Here is a 16,170-nt window from a genome sequence, read left to right on the forward strand (position 1 = left end):
TTTCCATGGCAGGGAGTGGGGCTGATCGGATTTTGGAGCAGGTTTCCATGGCAGGGAGTGGGGCTGATCGGATTTTGGAGCAGGTTTCCATGGCAGGGAGTGGGGCTGATCGGATTTTGGAGCAGGTTTCCATGGCAGGGAGTGGGGCTGATCGGATTTTGGAGCAGGTTTCCATGGCAGGGAGTGGGGCTGATCGGATTTTGGAGCAGGTTTCCATGGCAGGGAGTGGGGCTGATCGGATTTTGGAGCAGGTTTCCATGGCAGGGAGTGGGGCTGATGGGATTTTGGAGCAGGTTTCCATGGCAGGGAGTGGGGCTGATGGGATTTTGGAGCAGGTTTCCATGGCAGGGAGTGGGGCTGATCGGATTTTGGAGCAGGTTTCCGTGGCAGGAGCGCTGCCGGAGCCGGGCTGGGCTGAGCGGGGCGCTCGGGGCACGGCACTGCCCGGGGCCTGCCCTCGCTCACCGCTCCTCGGCTGCGCCCCCGGGGCGATCGGCCCAGTCCCTGGGCACAGGGGGGCAGCTGTGCCAGGCTGCCGGCTTTTCCTCAGCCAGCGCAGACTGGGGAACCCCAGACCTATCTCCAGGTGCCTCCCTGCACACTGATTTGTCCGAGGGGCGCAGCCCGCAGCTGAGTGCCTGCTCTGAATGAACGAGAAATCGCTGCCAAACAATTTCAGATGCGTGACTTCTTCAAGTGGCTCTGTTTCCTTACACTCAAAGAGCCTTTTAATAAAGGACTGCATACCTTGGCTGAATTAATTTCAGTTTCACAAGCACCATCTTTTTAAATCAGGGAACACGCTGGTGCTTTAGAGTGCTATTTTTCATCCTGTCTGGAGAAGAATAGAACGCTGGTAGGGCAGGATGTCCCCAGCTGTACTGCTCACTGGGACTCTTCCTTTCTCTGTCCCTGCCTGCCACACAATAGTGTATGGCTGGGGCACTGGCCATCCTCGCTGCTGACACATGACACTCTGCAAGGAGAGTTGGAGGAGGGTCATGTAAGGACTGTATTTGCTTTTTCAGTGCAGGCAGGAAGATGGAAAATAATAATTTTAATTTTAAAACAACATGAAGTTTATCTGCATATATAACACATACATTTGAGAGACCTCAGCCAACTCATCCTTGAGACCAGTGGAATTGTTTTTGCAGTGGCATGGAAGAGGCTGTGATGTAGATAGCCTTCAGTTACACAATCAACTCTGTTCACTTAGAAACAAAATACTAATTTTAAAATGTAATATGATACCTAATGAAATTTTAATTTAAATTCAAATAGCAATGTTCCTGTGCTCACCATCCAGCTCGAGTCATGACATTAAATCATGTTTTGATAAAATCTCATTACTTGAGTTGTATTATAAAGTACCAAGACATTGACATGTTCTGAAGGCTCATTCACCTTGTTGCTCTCCTGGCTCTCAGGTTGTACAGGTTGTACAAGATGGGGCTTGTGCTGCTGCAGGGAAGCATCACTGTTCACACCCTTGTCTCTGGGCCTTTCCTGACCATGCATGGGTAAAGCTGACCCTGCATATATATGAGCAAAGGTTTTGCAAAGCTCACATTTTATCTATTGGTTTTAATATAATGAGGGCAATGGCTACTGTAATATCTTGAGCTTTTGCAGATATAATAAACATTGTACATGATTCGTAATCCTTCTTGAATATGCTTCTGTAGGTAGAGATTGTTTCACTGATTTTCCCAAATGATCTAAGCATTCAGTGGTTACCTCTCTAATTTATTTCTGTGCCAAGAATAATGAGTGTGTTAACAGTTCATGATGCAGCTCTGGCTGGGGAGCAGAGAGAGGAGGTGTCATGTGAGTTATGGCAACACGATAGTCTTCATGGGGGAAAGATGCCTCCACCTTTTTTCCTCTTCCATGTAAATCTCTGTCATCCCCTGCTACTGCTTCCAGATTACAGGGCTTTTAAAGAGAAATAATTATTTATCTTCATAATCAGTTTGTCAGGGCTATTAAGGCCTATTAGTGCAGCCAGGGCAGTGATACAGTTAGAGAAAGAAAAAAGAGTAGGCTGGAAAAAAATTACTCCATACTGTAAGACAAGTGTACAAAGAAGGTGTTTCTTCTAGTAAAGTAGTTTTGGATGCTTTCTGTGGTGACTTAGGAACTAGGCTTGTTCTTTCTTCTTTTTTTTTTTTTTCCTGGTCTTGACATGTATTATTCAGAAACCAGAGATGCCCATTTGTGAAAATAGCATATGGGTACCCTGAGAGAAATATTTAGAAGTAGTATGCAATCTACTTGTCCAGCAGTGCATGTCTAAAAAGCACAGTGCATGTATTTGATGTTAAATGTCAGTATGACACATAGCCAGGAAAGAGTCATAGGCTTAATTTCAAACTCTGTATTTATAATTGGGTCATAGGGAAAAAAATAAACAAGTCTGTTTTGAAGGCTGCTGCTTCCAATGAGAAGCTCTTGAAAAATATGGGGAAATGAATAAAGTTTCTGTGGAAGACCTTCTTTAAAACACTTCTTAAATTTATCATAAGAAATGGTATAAATCACTTCAGCATCTTGTTGTCAATTATCATATTTACTCATCTTACAACAGAAGTCAGAGTATTATGTGACTCATGGAAGTTTGCACACTTGGCAAAAATTGGTTTCTCCAGCTTTGAAAAGGCTTTCAGAAATATTTTCCAGTTAGGGAGCAAGTTTTATGGTGAGAAGCTGTATCTTTGATTAGACTAAAGCATAACATAGGAAATACTGGATGAGCTTTCACACAGAGGGATTGAGGAACTGCAAACAGCCACACAGACTGGACTGCCCTGGGAAACTTGTTTTAAGGCTTGTCCTTGCTTTACCTGCTTGGAGAACAAGAAGAATTTCAGTCCCTAGGCTCTTGCCTTAGCACTTTTCACAAGTATTATAATCTCACACATTTAAAAAGGGATGTGACAGTTGCAGTTTTTCAGCTGGCACATAGAGTTGAACTGACAGATGTGTAAAGAAAAGATTTAGCTAATGATATTGATATAATGTGGATTCTGTGAGGCCTAAACACTTGAATGAGAAACAGCCATCCAACTGTGGTAAATAGAGCATTTGCCCTGTTAGCTTTGAGCTTTGCACTGTAAATATTTTTGCTTTGAATCCTTCTGTAATGACTATAGGTTTAGCTAGATTAAAGCATTGTTCTGGTTAAAGCCTCTGGGCTTCACTACAATATAGGTTGTGGAATGTGTTGATATTCCAAAGAGATGGTTTCTCTGGTACTGAGGCAGTCAGGAGAATTTCTGACTGTTATTTCTTAGATTTAGAGTTGGAATTTGAGTAAAGATACACCTGTAGTAATATATGTTTATCTTGCCAAATACTAATGCTTCCTGGGTAATACAACACCAGGTTTATCAGAACAGAACAGTCCTGGAGACAGATGCCAACTGTGATTTTCTCTGAAAAACTTCTGTTTTGGCAAATGTAAATCAGTTTACAGATCTGTTTGCAGTGTAAGTGCCTAGAGAGCTGAACTGAATCTAATCCACTGAGAGAAAGAAGTGAAGTTTGGACTCTGTATCAGTACCGGCAGTGTGATGACTCATAAAAAGATCTCATTTGGTACTTCACATCTTTTTGAACCTCTTGTTTACTGTGTTAACCATACCCAGTATTACTCTGTGGTCAAAGCTTGATTTTGTAAATTCTGAACTAAAATCATATCTAGTTTTTTTTTGAAAAATCTTTTACTGAAAATGCATTACAGGTTGTAGTTAATGGGACCAAGTGTAAAATGCCTGCATGCTTTTTGAAGGTTCTGAGTGATTCAGTAGCAACTGCTTTCACTGTACCTTTATACAGCCAATACTGTATGAATCTCCGAACTAAAAAAAATGAGCATCTGAGAATTTCTTGCACGTGCATGATGGCATATCATACAGGAGTACTGGAAAAATGTCGTGCAATTGTCCAAGGAGTGAAGCAAGCCCTGTGTCTCAGATGAGGTACAGGTGCCCTACCTCTGTAAGGCACAGGGTGCCTTTTGCCCACAGAAATCTGCAGGCAAGGTGATCTCTGTGCTTGAAGTGTAGGTAAATGCTGTGTGAGTGTAGATACATAGTGATGTTACCTTTGCCAGTAAATTCAGCTTGAAAAGTCCCCATCTTTGGCTACTTATTCCTGCCTCGGTGCTCCGAGGATAATTTTTAAAGTGCAGAAATCCCCATACAGAGTGCCAGAGTGCCAGAGCAGGAACGAGTGGCCAAGTCACAGAGTGTGGGGCTCCCATCCCTGATTTCATGGCTGGGACACACCAGAGCCTCAGAGCCAGCCCGTGACGTGCTTTCCTTTCCTGGCAACAACAGGTCAGGAAATAATGCAATATCCTTCCACACTAGGCACTTTCTGTTCTAGTAGCCTCTTCTGTAAATTGTCATGTTGAAACTGTTACATGTACTGAAAACTTTTTAACTTATTTAAAAAATTTGTAGCGACATTTATTTATATAATTAAAAATACTAATATTAACCAAACTGTAACAGTTAAAGGTGAATTAGGGCTGCAAAACATGTTGTCCCTGGGAGGTAAATTTTTCTATTAATTTCTATTGACACAGCTAAAATATAATATCACAGATATCTATATCTATATATCTATATCTATATATCTATATCTATAATATTACAGATAACCAGATATCTACTTGCTACAGACTAAAAGTAACTGAAAAGCACTCAACTTTTAAATGGAAAGTATGTGGTGCTCAATGAATGTGTCTTAAATAAGATCCCTTGAGAGTTTGGTCTGAATTATTGAAATATGAAGTTAAAACTCATTAAACTATGTTCTGCTGTAGTGTTTTAAACCAAAATAATATTTTATGCACTCATGTCTCAGGCTTATATATTTTAGAATTATAATGATTTTGAAAGGGAGCCCCAGAAAACCATCTCAGACGAGTGGTGACACTCCTGTGTAATATAATGACCTAATAATACATAGTTAAGAAACCTGCAGGAGGTGCAAACAAGGTAACTTGAATTTCTTCCAGTGACACAAAAAGCGATCTTTTTTAAGTGTTTGGGGTTTTTTTAAATAGTTTTAAATATTTGGAGGTAGAAACAAAAACAAATACCAAGATGGAAAGGGTTCATAACCCCATGGGTGTGACCATCAGGAGCTTACTCACCTTACTTAGCTCCTCTAAACCTTCCTGAAGTTGCTCTTGTAAAGCAGGTGCTGCTGGGACAGAGCTACCACCTAAGGTAACGATTACACTGGAATTAACTGGAATAATCTGTGCTCCTACTTTTAAGCAGTGTTAGTTCCTTGACTTGATGGATTTGTGCATGTGAATTTTAAAAGAGTAGATGGAGTCTTGTACCAGTTGTAATAAGAAAGGCAAGAGGATAAAAATAAATTTGAGATTCTAGGAGATGAAAGCTGAGTGGCAATAAAAATAGATTATAGGTTATAGAGTTCAGTAATCTAAGTTTCTACATTTTTTGCAATTATGCAATAAGGTCTTTTTGGTATGAAGAATTGAGAAGCAGATGAGCTCACACTTTTGCATCATTATCTAGAAACACTTTTACCAGTGTAACAATATTCAGTATGTATTTTTGTGTTGAATGTAACAATTTTCAGTACATATTTTCATTTTCTGTATGCATGCCCTTCTCATTAGCAAGAATGAGTCATGATAATTTCCTGTAGTACTCATTGCAAGTCTGATATTTGTGCTCAAGAAACTGTAGAAGTGATCTCACCTTTCAAAACTATCTGGCTTAGAAAACCACACCTCTGCAGCCTCCCCATCTTCCCTCCTCCTTGTAGTGGTGATTCTGTTTGGGTTTTAGAGAACAGTTTTGTCACTTGTATCTTGTGCAAGGGTTCCTGGAAAATTTCTGGGTTTGAATACAAAGTTGTTTGCCAGAAAGGTAATTAAATGAATCAATTTTGTTAAGCTGACCCTGGACTCACTTTTACTTTCTAAAGTTGCCTGTGCAGTTAAACTTTGGTGCATGTTGCTTGTTGTCTGGGCAAGCACTTTTTAGGTTGAACTGCTAGTCAGGCTTTGTAAAATCTAAATATGATAAATAAGAATTCTAGATCAGTGGAGCATGTGTGGTGCTGTCTGCAGTGTGACTGTTCAGGGGCTGGAATCACATCAGCACTGAATTTGTGCCTGCTGAACTCTCACAGCTGTCTTTGATTATTTTAACAGTCCCCTCCCTACCAAATAAACCTGGAGAAAGCAGAACAGTTCTGAATATCTGATATTTTGACATCCAGTGGCTGCTTAACAGTGAAGCATTTTGTAAAATCAGCCTTGATCAGCTGCAGTGCACTGAAGTTTACAGTCCCGTTCATAAAATGACTGAGATGTGAAGTAGAATGGTTACATAACATTTCTGTAATGAATTTCTGTAATAAATTAGCTCTGCTGCCACGAAGCACAACTAAAACTCACAGATAATAATTTCTTCAACAGTAGTCTCAGATTTTGTCACTACACAATTATACAGATGACAAAGTTTCTCTGAGACCTGATCCAAACCCATGGAGATGAGTTTCTTTTTAGAAGGATATCCCAAAATGATAACTGAAGAGACTAGATTTCAGCTCTACAGTGATACATTCGTCAAGTACTTTAAGGCTGAAAATAATGTTGCATTGCCACTGCAACCTATTTTTATTTCTATTTGTACATTTCCCATTTGCTTACAAGTTGAAGTGATATTCAGGCTGAACAGATAAAATGCCCTTGCACTTTGCTAAACACTTTGCAATAGTACTATTTTTAAGGTGTTAAAAGGAAATAACAATGAGTTTAAACAACAGGAGTTAAGATAGGCGCCTGGATGAACATGTTGGGTTTATTCCCATTCTGAGCCTCTGGAGTGTACCTGAGGTATGTGCTTTAACCTCTTAATGGGCGGTGAAGTACAGATTTTGGGATTTTGTCTTTGGGGATTTTGCCTTTTGGGATTTTGTCTTTGTCTAACAGTTCCAGTATGGGAGAGGCAGTGAATTACTGGAAAACTCTATTCCCTGTATATTGAGCAATTGTCTGCAGTGTTTTTAGAAGAGGCACTGCAGTGATGTACAGCCTTTTAAAGAGTCACTAGGTATAGGAACAAAGCTTTAACTGTGTGGAAGTGGGAGGAAGATAAGAATCATTACTAGGCATCATCATTGCATTAATTTTTTCCTTAGGGACTTGATTCATCAAGACACTGAAGTTCTGTGTAATTTTAAGGACATGGATTTCTCACAGCTTTCTGTAAACTACTTTTTTACTTCTTGAGGTAGAAACAGATACTTTCTTGTGGTTTATATGGTGAACTCTAATTTTCTCTTCCCCTTTTTTTTGTTCTTGAAGTGCTGACATCATGCGTCAACTACAAATACAGAATGTACAATATCAACTAAACTGCATGACATAATTGATAATATATTGGCCTATTTATAGATAAGCATCCCAAGACTACCTCACAGGGCAGCAAAACTGTCTGCTATCTCTGAGAGATCTTCTATGAATTGTTCTCTTTCTGAGCCACACACACCACAAAACCCACAGGAAGTTGTCTCTGTAGTGGCTGCGGTTCTGCAGTTTCCTTCTTCCCCATCTTTAAGTGGTCAAAACAGTTCTTTAAAAGTTAAGTCAACACAAAGTAGAGAACAGACTTCCTGTTCTTGTGGTGTAACAGATACCCATGCCCTCAGAAAGGAGGATTCACACATCTGACTGTCCTTCTGCGTCCTTTGAATCAATGTGGGGTTAGGGCTTGAACTTATTAAATAATAGTTTTATTTTTAGGTTTCCTACCAAGAAAATATAATAGTACTTTTTTTAGGCATCTCCCAGTAGCTGTTATTTAAAGGATGAGCAAAGTGCTTGCTTTTCTTCAGCCCTTGACTTCTAAGACAATTTTCTATCTAAAGATAGGGGTTAAAGATGATCCTCTTTTCAGGACTTATATGGGTAGAATCAGAAATATGCTTTAAAATTCTGATCCCTTAGCTAACAGATGGGACTTGCTGTATAACTGCATCTGACTGAATGTATTGTATATATAAGGCATATATATATATATATATATATCTAAACACTAACACATGCATCTCTCTTGCTATATATCAATATGTGTATATAAATATATAGACATCTGCTGTTTCATTGAAGATTTTTAAAGGGAACACATGAATACACTGGAATCCTAACAGTCTTAACAATATAGAACTTGCACTTTCAGACATGAATTTTGTAATATTTATTTAAAAATTTAAAATCCACTCAAGGTTAATTATAAAGGACTATAAAATTCAAAGTTATTTACACTTAAGATAATAATTCTATGTTGACTTGGCCAACATTTGATTTGGCATTTTCAGTACTGTTGATGGTAGATTTGCTTGTGAGCAATTTGTTAATGAAGAGATGCAAAAATCCTCCTGAAGGAAGAATTTCAAAGGACAGCAACATGATTCTGCTATTGCTTTGTATAAAAACAAGCAAACCCATTCATTAGAAAGAATTTGTATCTACTGAAAAATAGATGCATTTTACCAATGCTAATAGAATAAGATAACATTTCTGGCTCCTCTAATTTGTATCAAGAGTAGAGATGAAGATTTAAATAATTGTTTGATGGAAAGAGAAGGAAGATGGTGAAGAGAGGGAGGAAAAATTGAAAAAAAAGGAAGGAGAAAAGAAGGGAGGGAGGGAGGAGGGAGGAAGGGAGGAAGGAAGTGGCGGGAGGGAGGGAGGGAGGGAGGGAGGGAGGGAGGAAGGAAGGAAGGAAGGAAGGAAGGAAGGAAGGAAGGAAGGAAGGAAGGAAGGAAGGAAGGAAGGAAGGAAGGAAGGAAGGAAGGAAGGAAGGAAGGAAGGAAGGAAGGAAGGAAGGAAGGAAGGAAATCTTAGTTTCTGTGGGCTAAAAGAGTTATGCATATCCAGCTGTTTTGAACCCCTGGCAGAAGTCCTTCCTTGTTAAATGGTCTCCCTCCTTGTTAAATTCAGGGTATGCATTGGTAGCATTTTCTCATCCAACATATGATACAAAAATGGTGCCTCTATCTTTGCTTTCTTTGCTTAATACTTTTCTTTCACCTTTTTATTTGTTCCCCATCTTTCTCCCAACACTTTAATAACTGCTTTTATTTCCCATGGTCCTTCTCCCTCATTGTAGGGAACCCATCTGCACCTTGTGTGCATGCCTTCAGTCCTCTTTCATTCCCTGGCCTCATCTTGGTTGATCATCTTTACCCTTTGTTCTCAGTTTATCTCCTCTCCAGCCTGTAGGTCTTGTCTACTCTCCCCAGAAGTATTCAAGGAGAAAAAGATGAAAGGGAGGGATTATTTTACCCTACAGTTTATCAGGTCATCCTCCCCTGAGTTTCTTTTCATGCAGTCTCCACACCTTGAAATCTTCCCCCTCCTTCCTGTTGTGATCTCAGCCTTTTCCTTCCTGCCTGCTCTGATGAATACTCTGACAGTGAAGCATGTGGGCACAAAACCCGTCACATTCCGCCTTCTGCGGCTGTAGATAGAGTTTAAAAAAATAATCGGAGGCTTAGTTCCATCTAGCAATGAACAAATAAAACGTGTGCTGTGGTGTTTCCATGGCAGGAGGCCACGCTGCAGCACGGGGAGCTCCTGTGGGGCTCCGGGGGAAGGAGGGGACTCAGCCGGCTGTCCGGGCACTCGGGATCAGTCCGGAGTCAGAAGCCGGGGACGGTGCTGACAGAGCCCCCGGAGCTGCCAGGCTGTCCCGGTGAGCGCTACCGAGAGCTCCCGGTGCCTTTCCCGGCCCTGCAGGGCCATGGTGGAGGAGCTGGCCCTTCCCCGAATTCGGACTGCTGCCTTGGGAATTTGATTCAGCTATTTCCTGGAATATGAATTTGTTTATTTTCAAAAGAGAACAAACGTAAAACTCATACAGTGGCTTTGGGTAGGGCGTTTCATGGTGGGAGGGTGATTTGGATCGTTGAATTATCTTTTTAAGAATTTAAGAATAAGCCTCTTTTTAAGAATTTCAGTACTTCTGGAGGTTGCATGGAGCACAGAGCAGCTGGTGGCACATAAATTATACAACTGCTAGAAAATCTGGCCCTGATACCATGGCTTTTACTGCCATGTATATCTCATGAAATGTTTGCTGAGTGCAAAGTACTCCCATTTCGATTTGGGATTTTTCTCACCTACTTTTCCTTCACTGGAACCTTATGTACCTGATTAGTCATGCCACTTGGGCTCTTATCTAATTCTGAAGAGTAAATTAATCAACATCATAAACTATGGACCATAGTGATATGGGTGATAACCAGTGTGCCATCTTTTCAGTGGGGTTTGAAGCACTTTAATGGGTGATGCTTCTGGAAGTCACTTGGTTAATTTATGACTTGGCCCTACAAAATTTGGGAGTGTGCTCAGCTTTCTGTGGCATGAGCCATCTCGAAGACTCCAGCTGCATTTTCAGACAGCCTCATTGTGCATGGGTTGGGCATCCAACGCCCAAAAGTAAAATAACATCTTTAAAAGCCTTTCCTTTTAAATGGAAAAAAATGCAGTATTTCTCTTGGTGCTTAAGTAAATACTTACTTTGTAAAAGGCACTCTAAAATGCTGGGAAAAGTTTATTTTTCAAAGCTGCAGGCAGCAGTTCATGGTGCTATAGGAAATGCTAAGGCTATGCAGTCACCACCTTAAAGCAAAGCAAATCTCCCAAGTTGTTTTCTTTTTGTGTCTTTATTGCTTTTATCTCAAGAACAAGATGTACAATTAAGGAACTCGAAAACTAACGTCCCGCCCCTTCAAACAATGGGCAAACGCAAGAGCAGGTTTGAGCCCGCACTGATCGACATCCCAGCTCTGCGGCCGGCTCCAGGGGGGCGAGAATTCCGTGAGCGCTGTAGGACAGCGTGCTGCGGAGAGCGCGGCCCCGGGCCCGGCCGAGCCCCCACAGCCGCCCGGTCCCGCAGCGCTCGGGGCGGTCCCGGTGCCGGTCCCGGCCTGCTCCGCTCCCCGCGTTCAAACGCCCCCCGCGCTCCCATAGGCTGCGCCGGCCCGGCCGCGCTCGGCCCCCGCCGCCCCGACCATGGCGCGGGGGGAGCCCGGCGGCCGGCGAGCCCCGCGGGCGGCCCTCCCGGCGCCGCGCCCGGCACAGCCCGCGGGGCCGGGACCGGCCGCTCCGCCGCCGCCGTTCCGCTGCCCTCCAGGGCTCCGGGTGCTGCGGCAAAGCGGGGGCAGGCGGCGGCGGGGCGGGCAGTCCCCCCGCGGCGGGATGGGCCGTGCCGGCAGTCGGACATGTCGGTGGCTGCGCGGGGGGAGAGGCACGAGGCGGGCGGGCGGCGCGGCCGCTGAGCGGGCGGGCCCGGGGGCAGCGCGGCCGCTCCCGCGCTCCGTGCCCCGGCGGCGGAACCCGGCCCCGGCGCGCCAGGCGCCGCAGGAGAGAGACCGCACTTTTATCAAACTTGAGCCTTCGCTCCCCTTCCTCTTTCTTCCTCTCTCCCTCCTCCCCCGTCCCCGCCCCTTCCCTGCCGTCCTCCTCTTCCTCCTCCCCCCCGCGCCCTGGGATGTTTATTCGGGCGGCTGCGTGAGGCGCGGGCGGCGGCGGCGCCGAGTTTCTCTCCCCCGGCCTGAAGAGTTGCAGGCGCGCACACGCTCGCCCGGCTCCGGGGGAGAGAAGGAAACAAAATGTCTGCCAGGGCCGCGGCGGCTTCCACGAAGGTAAGGCTCGGCCCCGGGGCGGCCGCGTTCCGTGCCCGCTCCGATCCTGCGGTACCCCCGGCGCGGTTTTCCCATTGCCCCGCCGAGCCCGCACCGCGGTGGCCGCGGCTTTACCCCCGCCCGTGCTGGGGGCACGGGCTGGCGCGGACCGAGGAGGTGGGTGAGGCGGGCCGGAGCCTCCCGGCCGCCTTCCCCGCAGCGCTTCCCCCCTGCCTGCCGGGAGGGGCGCGCAGGTGGCCCGCACCCCCCTGGCCCGGGCCGCTGCCCCGCCCGGCCGCCCCCGCCCCGGTCCCGCCCGGCCGCCCACCTGTTGGACGTGCGGGCCCCGGCCCCGGCCCCGGGACGGCTGCGGCAGCCGGGCCTGCCCCCGGGAGAAGCCCCCGCGCTCCCGCCGGTGCGCTGGCCGTGCCCTTTTGTTCCAGGCTGGAGCCGGGTAGCAATTAGGAAAGGTTCAACCGGGAGAGTCCAGTAGTGCAGGATTTTTTTCTGTGGCCGCTGAATCAGTCGGGGATGATTGTTGCTGACATACGGTAAACAGCTTTGGGGCGGCAGTAATCCGTCAGAAACTTGTGCCGGTCCTCCACCTGATCCGTAGGTGTTGCCGGTGCAGGTGCACGTTGCGGGGCGTGTACTCTGACCTGCCCCGGCTGCGCGGCGGTGAGTAATGCCGAGCGGCCCCGGGGCCCAGAGGTGGAGCTAGCAACGCTCAACAGGTTATTTCTCCTTCGCGCAGAATTAAAGGTTTGCTTTGAAACTAGTTTGAATTTGAATTTCGAACTGATTTTTAGCTTGTGGCGCCTGAGTAGTTGCTCCGGCTTCAGCGCGACGAGTTCCCGTCGTGTGTGCTGGCCGGTGCACCGGAGCTCGGCTTAGTGGTGTTTGCTTTCGAGTGAAACTGCGTGGTTTCGGTCTGATGTCACTTGCTGGTATGCACTTACTCACAAGTGGTGTTCTACAGGCTGAAGTCAAATGAACACCTTGCTGTGTTAGTGCCGAAAAACTTCGGTGCTCGAGATACTAAGTAACAAACTGACTCTAGTTGTAAGATACTGTTAGCTGGCGATTTTACCAACTCCAGAGTCTTACTTCAGAGGTGTGTTCGAGGCAGCCTCGGCGTCCAGAGTGGAATTTAAAAAATTTAAAAGCTAATGTTGACTACTGAGTTTCATGCCCCGTTTGAAGTGTTCTTCCGGAGGTATTGTGTTACATTTTAACATATAGACAAACACATTTCAACAATAAGTGTTTGTTGTTGGAAGAGTAACCTATTTTAGATAATATTTCTTACTTCTGCTATCACCTAGCTATGGAGATAGATAAAACATACTTTTTAGCCCTTTTCAAATGCATTTATGTTAATAACAAATAGGAGTTGAAGATAAATGTTGTATTGAATAGTGTTGTGTTAGAATTCTGCTTTGTGAGGGATTGTGAGAAATTGCATCAACTTAAATTTTGCAGATTTTTTTCTTGTTGTTGTAAAATCGGGGTATAAAATTCTCATTTCTGGCTCAAAATGCTCTCTTAAAATACAGCTATTTTGTGAGGCTGTGGAAAAATATTGCCTTCCACACATGCATGTACTGTCTTGAAGTGTTTTTCTATTTTTAAATACGGAAGTGTATTTAAAGTTGCAGAAGTGTACAGAAAGTGTATCTGTTTTGGCTGTGGACTGGTGTACAGACTGTGTTCATTGGAGGTTGTATCTTGCCATAGCAGTTATTTGAAACTCCTCCTGCTCATGGTCATATCACATTGGCCCTTGGAGCTTGCATACATGCATACGGTATCAGCCAAACTAATTATGCTGAAAGGTATGTTAATTTAAGAATGTTGCAAAATATAGTCTCACTGGGGTTTAACTCTTCACTGGGATGCTTTCAGATTTATGGAAGTCATGTAATTGAAATAGCATCTCTTTCTTTGGAAAAACCTCATTTTGTAGGACCTGGGACTGTCAGAGTAAATTCTTAATCTGTGATAGCTTTTTATCAGAATTATTTATTATCTTTTTATCTTGATCACAGAAATGGCTTTAAAGACTAGAATCTGTTGCATGCAGTTTATGTGAGTTTCGTTGTCAAAACAGAGGTGCTTTCTGTCAGTGGATATTGTTAATTGTGTTTCAAGCATTAGTTCCTGGGCTGCTCTCCATGTAGTTTTAATAGTCATAGACAAGGAGATTAAAAAGTGTTTTGGAAATACTTGAATATTGGGGGATTTCTGTGTTCACATTCCAGATCTTGTTTTCTTTACTTCCAAAGTTATCCCTTTGGATATGGTATCTGGTTTCTCATTTTTGGGGTTGTAATGCATTAAATGATGAATGGTTTTCTCTTAACATTTACTTAATATATTTGAACTGTGTGTCCATATCCACAGTTACTGTGTCACACTTGACTGGACAAAACCTTAAAAAAAAAAAAAGGAGGGAGAAAAAATTCTTTTGGATTAGCTGAATGATTCTTATTTGTACATGAGATAATCTTGGCTGCTGTGATTGATTATGTTACCCCCTACTATCAACAGTCTTTCACAAACAATTTCACTGCCTTCAGTTTTGACTACTTAGCTTATTCCCCTGCTATGCTGTATAAGAAGGTGGTTTTATTAAGGTGCTATGTGCTTGTTGTAGCTGTTGGTAAAATACAATAGAAAATGGTGGGGAAATGAAGACTGGCTGGAAGTTTAGTCTGGTTGTGGCTGTTACTGCAAAATTTGAGGGGCCTAATCTCTTCTGGTGTCTTTTTGAACAGTACTAATGGATGCTGTGGGAATGACTCTCAGGATTTTAGTAATGGGGTGTAAACTTTCTTTTTGCCTGTAAGTTGGAGGTTGTAATATAGTCCACATTGGTAAAAAAACCCAAACCAAACAAACAAAAACATCACCCTGAAAAGGGACAACTTACTGAATCTCTGAGCCTTTTTGTATGCTGAACCTGAGTTCTTGAGACTCCCTTCTATTTTAAGATACATTCGTGAAGAGTATTTCAGTCTTTCACGTCAATCATGTAACTAACTGAATTTTGGTTATTTTAACTGGTTTTCTAGCTCCTTGCATGTATCTGTTAACTACCCCTTGAATCAGGAGCTGAGAACATGGCTGTGTTAATGGTTCAAGGCATGCTGATTGCAAGGACTCCTTGGTTTTCTGTTTTAGGGGCAATGTCCTGTGGTTTTCATAATTGGGGTTAGCATTGTACCCTAAATCTTTCTTGGAAACACCAATGGATTTGTTTCTTGTAAAGCATATATGTGCAAATGTTTTTAAAGTGGTTTTTAATTCAGTCTGTGAGGTAGCTAAGTTTGGAGCAGTGTTTTATTTTTCTTATGTAATTCTGTATATGGGCACTGTAAAGTTAGCTCTTCTTTGGTTGTTTGTGAGATTCTTCAACTGTAACAACAAAGAAATAAATACATAGAAAACATATATGGGAAAGTAACTGAGAATTGAGTTTAACCTAAGAATTTACCTCCTATATAGAAAAGAGAACCTTTAAAATACTGCATTTAGTTTTGCTCGTGTTTCTGTAAGTTGTATTTGGAACTTAGGAAATACTAATACTGGTAGGTATTTTTCAAAGAACAATTTATATGAGTAGCTTGTATTTCAGGCTTGGATTTTCTTGATTTCATTTTTCCAGTTAGGACTATCAGTAATTTCAATTACCAGATGATACCTGAGGTGCATTTTCCAGTGTAACTTTGGCTGCAGTGTGAGAGGAGCTGCAAGCTCCACACTCCCTAAGTCATTATGAAGTGAGTGCTGGAGTTTGCTTCTGGTTCAACGTGCAGTGTAAAGATTACTGTAATGTAAACAGAGCTGAAATCTGACGGTGCCTGGCAACTGGCTCCACCTTTATAGAGTGGAAAATCAGTAAGGCCTTATCAGTGACCAGCTAGCTAATCTTTGTGTCAAGAAAAACCTCTAGAAGTGGGTTATGTACATCGTAGGTATTCTAAGATGCACATTGTGCTACTGCCTAGGTTCTATGAGAAAAGGTGCTGGGCTTCTGTCTGTACTAAAAAAAGCTAAACCACAGTATTTTGAATTTGTTCTTGAAGTCAGGAGTGGTTATTGAGCTTGAATATTATGTCTGTGTTCACACTGCAATGTACCATTGTTGTCAAAACCTTCTGGGTACTCGTGAAAATACTTGGCTTTTAACTACTCAGCATAAGGTACTGAGTTGGAAACAGAACTGTAACTAGTTGACTACTCAAGCTCTGAATTGTGCTAAATATGTTGGGTTTATTACTTGAAATGCTGTGCAAAAGTATTGTCTATCTCAGGTCAAAGCACTCATCTGAAGGCTCTGTATCACAGTTGAAGTTCTCACCAAGGACTGAAGTGTTCACCCATTTTTTTGCCAACAAGCTTTCAGTGTGAAATAAGATCCTCCTTTCGTTTTCTTCTCCTGTCCTCTATACCTTGTGGAAAGGCCTTGTCTTGTGTGCA

At 43.2% G+C, this 16,170-nt stretch overlaps 1 protein-coding gene across 3 annotated transcripts in view; it reads left to right on the forward strand.

Moving 5' to 3' along the window:
* Positions 1–16,170, forward strand: part of TJP1 (tight junction protein 1) — a 156,627-nt gene that overhangs the window by 76,936 nt on the left and 63,521 nt on the right. The window contains exon 1 of one of the 3 annotated variants that reach the window (XM_059481872.1): positions 11,428–11,709. The exons of the other annotated variants lie outside the window; for them this stretch is intronic. Within the exon in view, the coding sequence (XP_059337855.1) occupies positions 11,677–11,709 (33 nt within the window). The 5' untranslated portion in view covers positions 11,428–11,676. Of the gene's footprint in view, positions 1–11,427; positions 11,710–16,170 lie in introns of those variants that run through there. 3 annotated transcript variants of the gene reach the window in all.

This window comes from Ammospiza nelsoni, chromosome 14 (genome assembly GCF_027579445.1).
Source record: "Ammospiza nelsoni isolate bAmmNel1 chromosome 14, bAmmNel1.pri, whole genome shotgun sequence".
NCBI classification, from domain to species: Eukaryota; Metazoa; Chordata; class Aves; order Passeriformes; family Passerellidae; genus Ammospiza; species Ammospiza nelsoni.